The sequence below is a fragment of the Salarias fasciatus genome, chromosome 18 (genome assembly GCF_902148845.1).
Source record: "Salarias fasciatus chromosome 18, fSalaFa1.1, whole genome shotgun sequence".
Lineage (NCBI taxonomy): Eukaryota > Metazoa > Chordata > Actinopteri > Blenniiformes > Blenniidae > Salarias > Salarias fasciatus.
Genome location: NC_043762.1, coordinates 10794574 through 10810496, shown reverse-complemented (window position 1 = coordinate 10810496; position 15923 = coordinate 10794574). Strand labels below are relative to the sequence as shown.

General features: G+C 46.3%; 1 protein-coding gene across 4 annotated transcripts in view; it reads left to right on the top strand.

Annotated features, from left to right (window-relative positions):
• pard3ab (par-3 family cell polarity regulator alpha, b) overlaps positions 1-15923 on the top strand; it is a 211142-nt gene that overhangs the window by 100836 nt on the left and 94383 nt on the right. For all 4 annotated transcript variants that reach the window (XM_030115321.1, XM_030115320.1, XM_030115318.1 and 1 more), the window contains exons 6-10: positions 5117-5208; positions 7216-7299; positions 10346-10471; positions 12418-12839; positions 15342-15481. In XM_030115321.1, coding sequence (XP_029971181.1) covers positions 5117-5208; positions 7216-7299; positions 10346-10471; positions 12418-12839; positions 15342-15481 — 864 coding nt within the window. The remainder of the gene's footprint in view (positions 1-5116; positions 5209-7215; positions 7300-10345; positions 10472-12417; positions 12840-15341; positions 15482-15923) is intronic.

The window sequence follows — 15923 nt, the reverse complement described above, 5'->3', positions numbered from 1 at the left end:
GGGTGGTCTTTACGGAAAGGAAGTCACTTTAAATGCTAAATATCTTTAACTGACAGCCTTGTTTCTTTGACTTTTACAGATGTCCATGTATTAGTTTGAAAATACCCCATACAAAATCAATAAAACTAATGCAACTTAAAAATGGTCAACTCTTTCTTTAAAATTCTCAGAAGGTTTTAACAATGCTTTGAAATTGTTAATCATTTCTGGTTGCAGGAATAAAAGTGCACTCTGCAGCTTAACTGAACATAATACAGTCCCCATATCTAAATCAATAACTCTGAATTAAAGGGCTGCAGGTGAAAGCATTTTTTTTCCCATAAACACATGGTTATACAAAGCTTAAAACTATAAATGTAAACTCAGACTATTGTACACACTGATCTGAGCTCGAACCGGTGACGCTCTTGTTGATGATGTGCAAACAAACTCAACAAAAGCACAGAATTCCTTTCAAGTCCAAGAGAGAGAGAGAGAGAGAAAAAAAAAAAGAAATCCTACATCCTACAGATCCATAATGAGCTCTTTCTCTTCTTGGACCCAGATTTTCACCGGACGCTGTTTGCTTTTCGTTCATCTTTTTCATCACGTGCGTCTCCAGTTTCCCAAGCAGCATCTCAGAAGCAGGACAGATTTTACACTGTTGTTTTCAGTGATGTTTCATTGATCCGGAAATAATTTATTACGTTTTGTTCTTCCATGATATGTATGTTGCAAACGTTGATCTGATGATGACGATAAAATTAAAGTTTATCGTGAAACATGCGTTTTAACATGATCTCTATGTAATCAGTCTATGTCTAGTCCATTTAACCACAGCTAGTGTCAATGAAATTACTTTGATATAAATGTAATATTTAAAAGTTTGAATCATTCAGTAACAGACATGAGGATCCAAATCATACCTCTAGATTATTTAATACCCTTAAAGTGTAGTTTAGTCATTTTCTTTTGTTAAATTCTGCTCAAGAGATCCAGCCTGGATTTTTTTTCCCCCCCTAACGCAGCGATAATAGTGTCTCTCAAGTCTTTCTCGCCGCTGTATTGGTTAAAATCTCTCCCTATCGACTCTCTCACTGGGGCTGTCACTCTGAGGGGCAGCTCTTCAACATCAAACCTCCAACTTTTCAAAGCCCATCGTACAGATCATCCATATTTAAACAGATCTGGATTTTAAAATTTTAACACCATTTCAGAGAGACGACGGGAGCAGCGTGCCGCGCCGCAAATGGCTGTAAATACCGTTGTTGCTGTCTTTGAACAGCATCTCTTATTGTCACATTTAAGATTCACTCTACTCTGCATCAAGACATTTGGAGATAGTCTGGATTTTTTTTTTTTTTTTTCCTGTCCTTATCAGAAAGCGGCGCTGCTTTCTTCCACACCTTCCTGTCTGCATGCAGGAGTCTGCCGGTCACAGTGTGGTCAGAGTGGCAGGAAAGGGAAGCAGGCAACACTTCATTAAAGTGCAGCATTACTTCACTCAGCCTCCCTCCTTCGCATGCACACACATACACACCGGGCGCAGACCACTTCATTTAGGCTGAGAGATAGAAAGGACAGGCCCCGATGGATTCTTCTATTAATCTTTAATGAGCCCCCGGGCCTGAAAACTGCCCGCCTGCCTCCGCCTCTCCGCATCCAGGAAACAAACAATGACTCGGCTGGAAAGCAGGCCGGCCGCCCGTCCCGGTACCTGCTAGCATGCCCGCCTGTCTGCCTGCGAGCCATTAACCCCCCAACTCGGCTCTGAATTATTAATGCGGCCATCCATCTTTCTTCTCGCTTCTGCCCACACCCAGGAACGGGAATGGGCGACGCCTTGGTGGTGCGGTTGGAAAAGCGTGCCGATCCGTTAGTTATTTATTTATTTGTAAAGTGTTTTTGGATCGTCCCCCGAGGAAGAAGTAAAGAATGATTGTTCTGTTGGTAAATCTGGCTGCTGGAGTCGTTATTTGCTCATATTTGTACAGAAGTAAGCTGGCATTTGTTTCCACGGGCTTGAAGTTAAAGCTGGTTTGGAATAATCTTCTGTATCTGGAATGTAGGACTTGTGTGACAGCTGCTCAATAACCAATCGAGCTCTTACAAAAATTGACTCGGGGATCAATGAGATGCTGGCGCAGCATCCCAAACAATGGTTTTCAGATTGGAACTGGAGACAAACCCCAGGATGGGGCAGGATAAGTTGGCTAAATATATGTCTTCCTAGAAGCAATCACCTCGCGAGATATGATCCCACATGAGTTTATTAAATATACAAGCTGTGTTGCGAATGTGGATTTGCAAGACATTAGTCGCTGGGAGTATTCTTAGAGGCATCCTGTAAGTTCTCCTGAATTATTTCCAAGCATAATTGCTGCACAGCCACCAGCTCCGTTCCTGGTTATCCTCATTTATTTATCTTCTCATGGCGCCGGCAGCTATGTGGCTGACATCCACTGTCGCCTTTATTATGATGCATGCTGTAGCGTTGGTCCCCCGTTTAGTGGAGACGCACTTTGTGTGGTTAAACCCGATGTTCCATCTAAATTTGACACGGGTAGGATGTAATCAATGAAAATAAAATCATACAGGTTGTGAGACCCTCAAACTTTGATTTACTTCTGTTCTGAAGCTTTTTTTTAATTGTCTCATATCAAAGTCATCATTAATGTCATCTATTTTGACCACACTTCCACATGTCTCACCTTTATTTTAGCATTTGTCTTCCTGCGACGACAGTCATGCACATTGTCTCTGTCCTTGTTGAGAAGAGAATTGTCAGCTTGCAGCTGCGGTCCTCCGAGATGGAGCTTTCAGAAGTCGGCGCTACAGTACGATGGATGCAGATCTGCTTTGGTCGTCCTCAGATAGCGCGTCGTCTCGCTCTCTGATGCCCATCATGCCTCACTTCCTCTTCCCCTGATGAATCCTGAGCGTCGTCAGATGGAGTTTCTGACGCTCTTTGAGTTGTTATTGTTTCCCTGTCCGCCGGACTCCCTCTTTCTGCAGCTTCTGTGGGCAACATATATTCAGCAGAAGCATTTCGTACTCCTGAATAAATCATCGGCTTCCAGCATCTTTCACAACACATTCATATCCGTGAGGAAAATTCTCTTTAAAAGTTTTTCCTGAATTTTCACCAAGTCTCCAATGGTGCTATTAAAAAAAAAAAAAAACATAAAAAATAAAAAATGGTTTTCACTCATTCAAAAATGGTCCCAAAAGAGCCAGGATGCTTTCTTAAGCACATGCTTTTATAATCAAGCCTGTTGTTGGGAAATCAAGGCAGAAGAATTCAAGGTTTTCAGGAGGACTAAAGATCCAATGGCCTCATTTGAAGATTGAAAAAGTACCGAGCTTAAGATCCAAATGCTGCACATGTGCTGGACCATCCGACAAGCAACAAATTCTGACTTTGTCCGCTGTCATCACTGACGCCAGTCTGTATGCTAATGGGACTGCTATCGTTCAGAGATGAGGCTTTTTCCCTCCATTCTGCCATTCTCTCAGTACAAGAACAACGAGAATGCGAACAATCGTTCATCTGTGTGCTCGCCCTTCTACATCCTTCTTTTAAAAAAAGCCACTTTAAAAAGGCTTCAGCCTACATGCTTTGAATGTAAACCAAGAACATCCTCCCAGAAATCATCCTGAAGCTTTAAGTCTCCAGATTCTCTAGGGTGAAGCGCCAAAACTTTTGGAGATCACGTTGCAAAAGTAGGTGTAGTGTTTCCAAGTCCATTGAAAAACATCCTTAATCCACATCAACTAAAGAGAGGAATGCTGAGTGGCTTCATTGAGGAGGGTTTAAGTTCAGATTGGATCCCAAGACAGTTTCCCAGCCTGCATGTTGTTAATACTTTGAGTTCATTAACATATGTAATCCCACTTTCCATCACTAGATGGTGCAGTGAGTTGATTGAGTATTTAGTAACAGGCGGAAAAACTGGTAAATAAAACGACTGAATACATTAAAAAGCAACGCTGAAATCTACAGAATGTAGCCTTGAGGTTTGGATTCCGCAGCTCCACAAGTGACACAAATAACTACCTTTCTTCACATCGCCCTTCTGGAAAGCGCCGGCAGTCAGATTTGTTGTCTTCCCCTCCTGGTTGCGACACTCGGCGCTCGGCGCCAGCAGGAGACGCTGCCTAAATTAAAAAGACGGCAGTCAGAAGTCCTTGCACACTCTTTCACGCACACATGCTCGCACTGCCCTGAAGCCGCATGTCCTCCAGGCACCCGAAGTGTCATGGCAACCGCACGGCAGCCACGGTAACGGCGGGCTCATTTTCATACTGATGAGACCAGTTGCTGGGGAGGCCTGCGTCTCCGCCGCCGCCGCCGCTGCTGCTGCTGCTGCTCGCTCGTGCTCGTGTCTCCTCTCCGGTGTCGTTCTGAAATTTTAATGACCTTCTTTCTCAGCTTCTCATTTTTCTCCGCTTTGCTCAATGTGTGTGTGTGTTTGTGTGTGTGTGTGTGTACATGCCACTGCTGCTGCTGCACCTTTCAAACTGACTCACACCAAGTCTCCACTGTCAATACACGAAGAGACAATGATGGTCTGGGTGACTCCTGCTCCATGAAGGGCCATGTATTTCTATAGCTCTGGAAGGCCGCCTCCTCCTCCTCCTCTTCCTCCTCCTCCTCCTCCGATCTGCTCCTCTTGGCTTCTCCAGGTTTGCGTCTCGGCCAACTTTTCAGCTCGTGATCGGTGCTCGTTTTGAACGTGTGAACAGGAAGCCAAGGAACAAAGAGTCTCAGAAACCATCCTCAGCTCTGCGGGTTGGACTCATCCTCAGTATGGCAGCGATCGAGAAGATAGAAAGACATCCTCACTTGGGATTTTCTAATCTGACTTGTGTTCTTGGTTCAACCTTGCCACATTTCCCAACCCTGAAATCTGTGAGGAAGGCTGTGAAAAACGAGTTGGGTGTGAATCTCGGCCGTCGAACGGCACGGGGTGAAAACTGTTGCTAATCTCAAGGTCGCTGCAGCTGCTGGTGGGAGAATCTGGACAGCGGCTTCAACGCCAACATATGATATAGACGGACCGGGCTTTGTCTTTGTCTTGATCTTCAGGTAATCTTCTGCCCAGAATTCTGAATGTGCCTCACCTTCTGTTTCCAGGATGACGACACCAGAGAGGAGGAGAACGGGAGGATCGAGCCTGTCGGGCGAGCCGACTCCTGCCTGGACCACGCTCCCGTGAAATCCCTGGAGTAAGTCACAGACCGACTCCACCGAAATCCACAAAACCTCTTACCTTTAACCCATACGCAGACCTATGCACAGCTGCTCTCGCCTCTTGTTTCCCTCCACATAATAAGCTGTTAAAATATCCGGCACAAAAGCCAGGGTCTGCGCTGGAGTCGAGGTTTGTTTGTGGCAAATCTCATTTTCAAGCCCCGCTCTCTGTTTTACATAATTCTCCTTTGTGCGAGCGAAATGATCCTCGCCTCTCCATCAGAGCTCTCCCACGCGCTAACCCGTTCGGCTCCTCTTATTAACAGCTGTGTTTTTGTTTTGTTATTTTGCTCTGTTGCATGCTTCCAGTTTAATATGCAGGTATGGTATTATTATTATTCCTATGATTTCCCCGAGACTCGAGCTTCTCCCGCCTCTTACTTGTCAACAAGGGGCCCATTTTCCCCGAGCTAATCATAGCCATTGTGTCAAAGCTGCGAGTGGATTAGATGTGGCATCTTGTAAAATGGGCCGTTGCATAGGTGTTTTACAGCCCGGCGGACGGCCCCGGAAAGGCAAATAGCTGCAGCCGCTTTCTGCTTTTAAAGGGTCAAAAGACGCCGTTGACAATATTTACCCACATGTAGATGCTGCTTTCCGCCTCGAGCGCCGCCAGAAATGAATACATCAGTGTTGAAGTTCCATTTTGTGTCTTTGATATTGAGTCTGTTTCCCAGCTGTGATGTGCAGGGATCAGTCTGGGGTGTCTTGATGCAACACTTTTGTGTCTGGGTTTGTGGTGCTTTTCTGCTTTTTTTTTTTCTAAATCCACACAGGTGTGATGTGTTTAATGACGCTACAGATAAGCTGGAATAATGCTTCTACACACACTTTCAGTGAAGTTAACAATAATAATAATAATAATAATGTATAATGATTATGATTTTGCCACAGAATTCCATCTGGTTCTTTCTAAAGCCTAAAACTCGGGTGTTGAACGTATTTTAATTCAACCAAATTTTTCAAACTTGAGTGGGCTGGATGGGTAAAATAGTGCCATAATAACTTTTCAAGTTGCATTTTTACGGTTTTTCCCTAGTGTACCTGATGAAAATGTCTATATTTCCGTAAAACCAAACGGTCGGTGCCAGAACGTGGCATGATGGTGTATCTCACTGGCCAGGCGGAGACATGGTGGCGAATCCAGTCTCCACCGGTTCCGGTGATGAGCTCGGTCTCCACGGAGTCGCGGGAAATTCATGATTTTGTGGCTTTCAGGCAAATTATTTTTGAGACGTCTACAACACATTGCCCTGGCGTCACCTCAGTGAGAGCCCTGGACAGTGAGATCAGCCTTCTGCTTCAAAATGCGTCTGCAGCCGCAGCATCATTCCAGCTTCACAGGGACTCTTCTTCAGACACAATGTTTTATTTTTTTACACTTTTCCTTCACTGGATCCCGGTTGAATCCTGATGTTATCATAAGTCAATGTTTTCTGTGCTATTCAAAGCTTTTTTTCCCTTTAACCATTGTATTCTTTTGCTGCGAACAGGATGTTCTTATGTGATTATTTCTATCAGAAAAATGTCTAAAGCTCTCCCAAAATTGTGCCTTGTAGCCGTAAAGTAGTTATTTCACGACTTCCCACGACCAATAAGCACACAGTAGAAAGGATGAAGTTATCTGAAGAAATCAAAAATCTGGATAAATGCAAAAGATTAGTTTAAAATGTTCAGTTTAGCGAGAACCTTCTGTCTTATCCCTCACGTGTTAATTTTTCTTTCTGGATTGCTTAATTTTCTTGTGTTTTCTTCTTCTCCTTGCATGCTATTTTATTTAATTTAAGCTTTTTTCACCGTTGTATTCCTTTATTTTACTGTCTTATTTCCTGTTTTTGTTCTTTGCCCACATGGTGTCACCCCCCTCTCCTCTTCGCCCCCCCCCCCCCCCCCCCCCCCATCACCCACTCCCTCCCCCCTCCATCACCCCCCTCCATCACCCCGTCCTCCCGCCGCCCCGGCCGTCCATCGCCGGCTCTCAGAGATATTGTCAAACTGGTGGAGGTGTCAAACGACGGCGGGCCCCTGGGAATCCACGTGGTGCCTTTCAGTGGCAGGGACCGCAGGTAAAAGGAAGAATCTCCTGAGGCGAGCAGCGAGGGCTGGCAGAGTGTCAGCGGGGATCGGACTTATCTCCAAAATAGTCCAGTGAATTGGTTTTACATTTCTGTTCTGTTTTCTTGAGGGTCAACATTTTTAAAATGACCTGGAGGCTCAGCTTAACTTTGATCATTCCAGGAGCTATTAGAATATGGAACAACTAGTTGTGCCTCTAATGAACAATCCATGGACAAAAATCGTTTTAAACTACTTCAGATTGGATCATTTCAAACTGCACGACACTTTAACTCTATTGATATCTGAAAAACTGACAATAAACAACTGAATAACAATAATAATTATTTAATTTATTTGTATTTTTCATTTTTTTCTGATCATTTCTTAAGTCAGTTGGTTATTTAATGTGGCAATTTAAAATCTAAGTTGTAAGAATTATTAGAATATCAATATACCATTTATTTATTTATTTGTTGATTGATTATTTTTCCACTTTATTTAAATGTCACATTTCTTTCATATAGCAATTCAAATATGTTTATTTTGTTTTTCTAGTAATTATCGATCAAGAAATTGAAAAATCTATATTATACATAATTGAAAGATGATTTTAAAAAGGGGGGAATGTATCCCCAAATCCCTGCACACGTGGTATCTTTTAAATTTTTTGGAGTGCCGTTACTACACACATCATTCTTTAGCTAATTACATGTCTAATTTGTTTTAACAGTTTTTTTAAAGTTGTTAAATTTGTTTGTTTTGACCTGTTTTTGCTCTGGAAAAGTTCCCCTCGCCCTGAACACACACACACTCGATGCATACCACACATTCCTCTTTAGTGTGTGTTGAAGCCGAGTGACACACACACACACACACACACACACACGTTTGAGTGCCAGCATCATGAAGCCATTTGCCAGTTTACAGTAATCAATCACGGTTGTTTGGGGTTCGCAGGTGACCGTCATATTTCTCCCCGCCGCTGCTGTCACGTCACATTTCAGATGTACAAAGGACACACTGAGCAGTGCGCCCGGCACTCACATCCACACACACACACACACACACACACACACACACACACACACACACACACACACACCACCCCGCACATGTGGAACAAAGCTGTGAAGGATTTAGAGGAATTTCACATCTGCTTTGAATCCGCCCAGAGAGGCCGGCTTTCTGGAACTTTTGTTGCAGATGAAGCAAAAGATCCAGTGAAAAGAAGCTGAAATGGCGTTTTAAGCTCAGATGAAAGTTAAAATCATGGTAAAAAAATTAAAAAAAACGTGCTGCAGATATGATTCTGTGAGTTGATTTCGTACTTTCTTCCAAACATCATCTCTAACTTCAAACTCTTCTCTGAACTTTATTCTAAATGTAAATCATATCACTTCTCTCTCTCTCTCTCTCTCTCTTTCTCTCTCTCTGCCCGACTCAATCAACCTAAAAGCACATTTACACTGCGCCTTTCTCTTATCGAGGAAATGTCAGTTTGGGCGTTACACCCAAGATTAAGATGCGGGGCTTTCATCAGAGAAGTGGCCCGTCCACAGCAAATCACATTGTGTTCTCCGTCAAATTCAATCAGCAGAATTGTCTCTGAACTTCCTCAACTCCTGAACTTCCCTGCCCCGGGCTGTAATCACATTCCCATTCATATCGAATTAGAAGCTCCGGGCGAGGGCGAGTATTAAAGCCCAAAATCAAACCGATTCACCTCGGCGACAGTGGCTCCGGCTCCCTCCGAGAAAGCCTTTATACACACACCGATCCGCGCTCCACGCCGGAGCCGACTCGATTAGGCTCGTGCCGTCGCTTGATTTTCCTCCGGGGTCTAATCCGCGGAAGGCGCCCTTTCAGGTGAGGTTCGCCCCTCGCCGCGGCGGCACGGCGGAGGCCTAAGCCAGTTGGCCACACCAGATTACAGGGCGACAAACCGTCGCGGCTCAGCGTGGCTCAGGGGCCGTGGGGCGATAGAGCAGAGCGGCTCCGCTCCAGCTCAGCTCCTCTTGGCGCTTAATGCAGATTCTTTTTTTTTTTTTTTTTTGTCGCCCTCTAAACCCATTTTTTTGTGTTTTGCACTCACAAAGAAAAGACGGCAGGCCTTCGAGGGGCGTGTGAAGCAGCAGCGCCGACCGAACTGCTCTGGAGTTTCTGAACGTGGTGATTGAATTGGCTTTTCCCACAGATATCCCAGACCCCGTTTACACCGTCAAGTGTAAATGGAAAACTTCCATCGTGTTTTGAATGTCCGTCTATACGACAACGATGCTGGAGTGTTTGTTGCTCCTCAAAGCGTCAAATACAGACATACGTTGGCCCAAATACAACAAATACTAAACCTTTCTGGAGATTCAACATCAGCGAAATTCATTATTATTTAAAAACAAAGAAGCAAAACGATTTGAGGTAGATGGCAAAGGTTCAGATGAACAGAATAAGGATAACATTTATGTAAATTGCACTATCATAAGCCCTAATTCTGATTGTTGAGCAGACGAGTGGCAGCGGGAAATGAACCAACAACCTGACAGTAACATACTAAACTCTGAAATGAGAGGATGGCTTTGGTCAGTTAAGGTTACCTGGTCACTTTACAGTGAACTTAATCCTTCATGAAGATAAAAAAACACAATCAGTCATGTCAGTTTTGATTCCTCCACATCAAACCTCTCTGGCACAAACATCGGATTGGGTCACGAAGCCTCAGCATTAGCAGATGTCGTCTCTCACCCCAAACCTGTGAACGTTTTATCGAATGGCTAAATCCCAAAAAATCCAAATATGACTCACGTGCACGCTTGCAATCATTCGGACGACATGGACTTTAGCCAGGGATAATCTCCCTGACAGCTACACCAGGTCCCTGAGTGGATTCAAACGGGGTCAAACCCAACTTGTTCTTAAAGCTGTTTGGAAAGAGTTCTTTTTATAGCACAGTTTGTGGACTGAAAAATCCCAAATGAATACCGAGAGTCAGCCTCGTCCTGCAGCCAGGCCCTTTGTTTTTCATCTCATCTTCTTGACATGACCTTCTAAACATTTCAGGACTCTTGGCTTGTTGGTCAAGCGTCTGGAGCGGGGAGGGAAGGCCGAGCAGCAGGGCCTGTTCCAGGAGAACGACTGCATCGTCCGTATTAATAACGGAGACCTGCGAAACATCCGATTCGAACAGTAAGGCTGGCCGGGAGCCACCACGGCCGAGCTCTGGTGGTCCCTGGGTTTCCTGTGTGCTTCCCTTTCGCCCCGCCCCCTTCGGTGTCTCTTGCTTTTCCTTCCCTCCCGCCCTCCTCCCTGCTCCACTGCGCTAAGCTAACCTTTCCCTATTTAACTCCTGTAGGTCGCAGCCTCAATTGCTGAAGCGGCGTCTGCAATCCTCTCGGCTTTTTACTCCCCCGAGTTTCAGTAACACCTCCACAGGACTCCTGCTCTCTCGCGCCTTTCTCTTCCCCTCCCCTGGAAGCGATGGGAACGAGGCGCCGAACACTCACAGCCCCTGCGTGTCGGTGCCGCTCACGTCTCACGCTTCCGTTCCCCGCCTAACCAGCGTCCACCCACTTTCCCTTTCTCCGGATCCCGTGTTGACGCATGCCTGCTTTGTTTGTCTTATGTTACTGTGTCACATGCAGTATTAAAAGCTGCAGAGGCAGAGATACGTGTGTCTTGTGATCTTCCCATGACGGTATAAATGTATACTAAATCCATGCGTGCTCTGATCCGCAATTCCAAAGAGGTGTGCATTATGCAAGGTGGCTGTCACTGCAGAGAACCACCCACACACGACGGCGCTCAGGTGCATGTCGGCGCTTTAGTTGGATTTGAAGCGTCTGCTCTCTGCCACGGTGTTTCTCTGCACAGAATCCTGTCTTGTTTGACTCCTATACACAATTAAAACTGAGGATGTTATATGTTCTGGACTATAAGTGACATTTTTTTTTCCCCCGTTGGTTGGCTGCTCATGTCACTTGTAATAAGATATGGCTTCATCCCACCTGGACGGCACTGTACGATCATGGAATGCTGCTAAAATACAGAAGAAAAACCTTCATTATTACCTTTGAACAAGAAAAAAGGAGGAGGTCATGCAGCCAATTTAATCTTATAGTAATTATATGTAGCTTCAAATGGACACAGAGCAAATTACTGGCGAAAAGTGACAAAACGACAACAGATATAACCAATAAGGCCGTTTGTTAAAGTAGAAAAGTTTACATCAGGAAACACCATGAGAGGCTGAAACCTCAGAGAGGTTTTTGATGAATTCTGTTATTTTGGTGCTCTGGTCCTTTTGATTCCTGTCTTGTTGTGTTTTCTGGAACCAGAAGTTTAATGGCGTGTTGAAAGCCTTCCATGCACAGCGTTGCTCTGAAAGCGTCGCCGCCGCAGTTGCTCCTGTTATTTTTGTAAGGCGGCAGATTAAATCCCGTCTGGAGCTCGATCCGGCCTGAAATCGTAACGATGCGGTGACCAGACCGTCTTCCTCAGGGGAGGGTCGTTAGCGGCTGGGAAAAAAACCGGGCGCCGGAATTTCACGACGGAATCCTTCGGCTGTCCAAGTTTCAGTTGTTAATCAGGGGTGGGGGGAGGGGGAGGGGGTGGGGGGAGTGTTCAGAAGGGAAGCAATAGAAATTCTGGGGCCCCAAACGTCCGCTCAGCTGTCAGGAGGGAGGCCTCGGCTGGAGCCGCGCTGGAAAATCTGCTTTATTGAAACAGGTGGTGCTAACAAGGCTGGGCTTTTACAGGGTGCTGACAGCCAACATGAGATTCATTCACACCTACTGTACATGAGCTCACTCCGAAGGGGCTTTAAGAGAGGATTTTCTGCAAACTATCCGACGGATAGAGGTCTCCTTCATCTGCAGCCAAATGAGGGGATTATGAGATGGAGCTGTCGGGGAGGGTTGAGTCTCTTTTTAGAGCCGCTCACACTGGCAATAAGTATTAATTAACATGTCACAATGTTCAGGTGGGCGAAGATGGATTTTTATAAATAGTCTGGATGCGTTTGCGTCATTGAGACACTGTGGGGGGGAGGTGGAGGGCGCAGGCAGGGTTCTGTATATCAGCGTCGGTAGATTCAGTGGTGTAGCTGAGCTTGTCTCTGTGTCGACTCTCCTCAGAGCTCAGAACATGTTCCGCCAAGCCATGCGCTCCCCGGTCATCATGTTCCACGTGGTGCCGTCCTCCATGAAGGCCCACTACGAGCAGCTGTCGCAGGCCGAGAGGAACCCGGCGTACTCCTCCGGCCGCTTCAGCCCCGACTCCCTGGGCGGCGGCAGCGTGTCGGGCGTCGACCACACGCCGCAGAGGATGTCCAGGCACGGGTCTCAGTCGCACCCGCACTCCCACCCGCACCCCCACGCCCACCCCCACGCCCACCCGGACCAGACGGACGGCTACCCGCCCATGACCCACCCGGCCGTGTCGGCCGCCAAGCCTCCCACCGGCCACGCCCACTCCCCGCAGAGGGCGCTCAACTCCACGCCCACGGCGGGCTACACCAAGAAGATCGGGAGGAGGCTCAACATCCAGCTGAAGAAAGGTGAGGCGCACGTTCCCTCCTCAGTGGTTCCGAACGAACCAAAACTCAACCAAGGTTTTACTTGGAAATGTCATTTAAATGGAGCCTAAATGAAAATTCTTGAGTTCTGTGGGAAAAGTAGCCTCAATCAACACGAACATGACCCAACAGCCATTTGACTCTGGAAATAAATGTTTTCTTCACCCGAAACTGCGGATCGTCAGAAAAATAACTTTCTTCCTGGGAAAAAGTTTCCTCAGTCCCGGGATGATTTATTATCTCATTTTGTTTTTTTGAAGTATCATCTGTTTATTTCTGGAAGGTCTGTGAAAGTCTCTCCTCGCGCTCCGCATTCCTCCTGAAGAGCGACGCCGGCGTTGTGTATTTTCCTCGCCTTTGGATTTCGACTGTGAAAACAGGCCGTTTCCTCATTCCTGGCACATCAGAAGCCAAAGCGCTGGAACAGTTTGTTGAGAAGCGGTCCGAACGCAGGGGCGTGCAAAAAAAAAATGATGTAACGGGTTCAGACGAACATCCCGGGTTCGCCATGACCTGAGGAAGCCAGCAGGACCCCGGCGGACGCCGACGTCGGGCCCAGGACTCTGGGCAGGTCTTCCTCGGTGGAGGCTTTGACTGACGGCTGGCGCAGGAAGTGCAAACCCCTGCCAGCAGGACTCCAGGTTGTCGGCGCCAGGTTTCGGCGCCCGGAGAGCTTTTTAGCTCCCCTTCGTGTCAAACGCCACGGCGTGAAAAGTCTGACGGGGCCGCAGCATATGCCCGCCGACGTTTTTTACCCAAAACCTGTCTTCTCTTTGCGGGACTGGAATGGAGCCAGAGCGGCCCAGCTGCTGGATGCTCCCTCCATCTCCGCTCTGAACCGCTTCCACTCACTCATTTTTGTTTTGTTTCACGGTTCCATTCCAGATTCGCGCCCCATCTCCGCTCATTCCCACCTTTTTGTTTGCCGTCGCCGGAGCCGACACTTGCGGGGATTCACAGCGACTCCCGAGAGACCCTTTTGGCTCGCCTGTTTTGTTTTTGAGTGTCGACTTAAGCCCGTGGCTCCGAGCGTAGATTAAACCCCCCGTATTGTTTATGTGCTCGAATCAGACGCCGGCCTCCTCGCAAATCCCGGGGAGTATCAGAATCAATCAGGGCGTCCTATTCCACGCAGGAAATTGCTTAGGTATGTCTTAATCAAGCTAATGGGACTTTTAAAGATCCTCCTCCCTGTTTAAAGCCAGGAACTCTACAGGCATTTACCGGCGAGCGTAATGCCGCACCTCGCCTGCCTGTGGGAAGTTGATTGGCTCATCAATGCAGGGGATTAGGAAGAGGATGTGAAACAAGGATGGCTAAGTGTTCTGCTATTCTTTCGCATCAGCTCAGTCAGACAGGCAGGGAGGATTAAGGCCAGAGCTCCGATACAGCATGGAGGCTCATTATTGTCCCCCATATTAACCTTTTTTTCTTTGTGAGCATTCTGAAAACAATGCCGTTTGAAGCTGCTCCTGCAAAGCATGCTGGAGGAAATATAAAAACAAAAATCAATTAGTCACCTGATTCAAACTTTGGAGCACAACATCTGGCAGTTTTATAGCGTAAGATCAAAGAATGCTTGTTTTTTCAGTTTCTAGCTTTCAGTTAAATCTAAAGATGGCATATTATAAGTTATAAGTCATAATTGCTTGCAGTTATTCCATGGTTCAACTTCAATTTTTGAATTGACTTATCATATGTAACACTTACAGTAATAATAATAATGGTACTTTATGAGTGTACATAGAGTCTGAGCTCTTCATCCTTTATCTTTACGAGGACTGTTTCCGGTGATTTAAACTCATAATGGGTTGCGTGCAGGATTACACACACACACACACACGCGTTAACAGAGATTAATACGTGCACAAAGATCAGCAACATTTAGTTAAGGTGTGCAGTAAAGGTCAGATCACCAGGAAAAGAAGAGTGATGACTGTGTTTACTCCCAGCAGGTGGAAAAGGGGCCCGCCGGTTACTTCCATGTGAATATGAGGTTACGGAGTCTTAATCCCCATTTATACCGCAGTGTTACAGGAGAAAATGTAATGCATTTGCATTGTCCTTTCAGAAATGTGCCACATTTTGAAAATGCTGTCTGCATACATGAAAACAAAAAGAAACTTATAGCCTTCCAGCTGCATATTGGACACTCTTATTCTACGTGAAGCATTTTTTCACTGTTGCAAGTTTTCGCTGGATTAATAAAAAAATGTAAAAAAAATAATTTCTGCTGTCATCCATAAATAGAAGCTAACTTTTTCCAGCATAAAAACTCAACTTTTCTCATCTTTCCCAATGTGCCACGATGCTGATTAGTTCCTGATCTGCTAATGTCTGTAATCAGTCACGCATGCTGGGCTCAGACAGATCCTGCTGCATCTAATCTCGTTATTAGAGCCGAGCGTCGACGCTGGCTTTGGGCTGTTTGTGTCGAAATGCGAGAGCCAGAAGTCCTTCATGAGATCCTCTCCCATCCCGCAGGCCCGGAGGGACTCGGCTTCAGCATCACGTCGCGGGACGTCCCCATCGGGGGCTCGGCGCCCATCTACGTGAAGAACATCCTTCCCCGGGGGGCCGCCATCCAAGATGGCCGCCTCAAGGCGGGAGACAGGCTGCTGGAGGTGAGAAATGCAAGGGAACGGGATCATTCCAGACAAAATAAGAAAGCATTCTGGGAGAAAGTCTGGAGAAATCCCCACAATAGCGCAAGCATGCTAACATGCAGGAAGACATGTCCCTCAAATCAAACACGTGTTCCTGTTGTGACTTTCTGCTGCTGATTGTTTGACCTACATCAGAGACGAAACACGGAAGAGACACGTTTTTGTTTGTGGACACTCAACAAGTACAGAACACCTTAAATCTGCTGCAGCGTTCCCGCCTTCTGCCGCGCTTTAAAGTGCAGCTAATGGATTATGACTGAGTGCGTTTTCATGGAAGTTGCACATCTCTTAATGAAATCAGAGGACGTGTTTTCGTGCTCCGTCTGCGCCGACGGAGCGGCTCGGGAAGTTTCGTCATGTCGCGCTGCGAGGCCATTTGCATAAAGGATTACACCGTGCA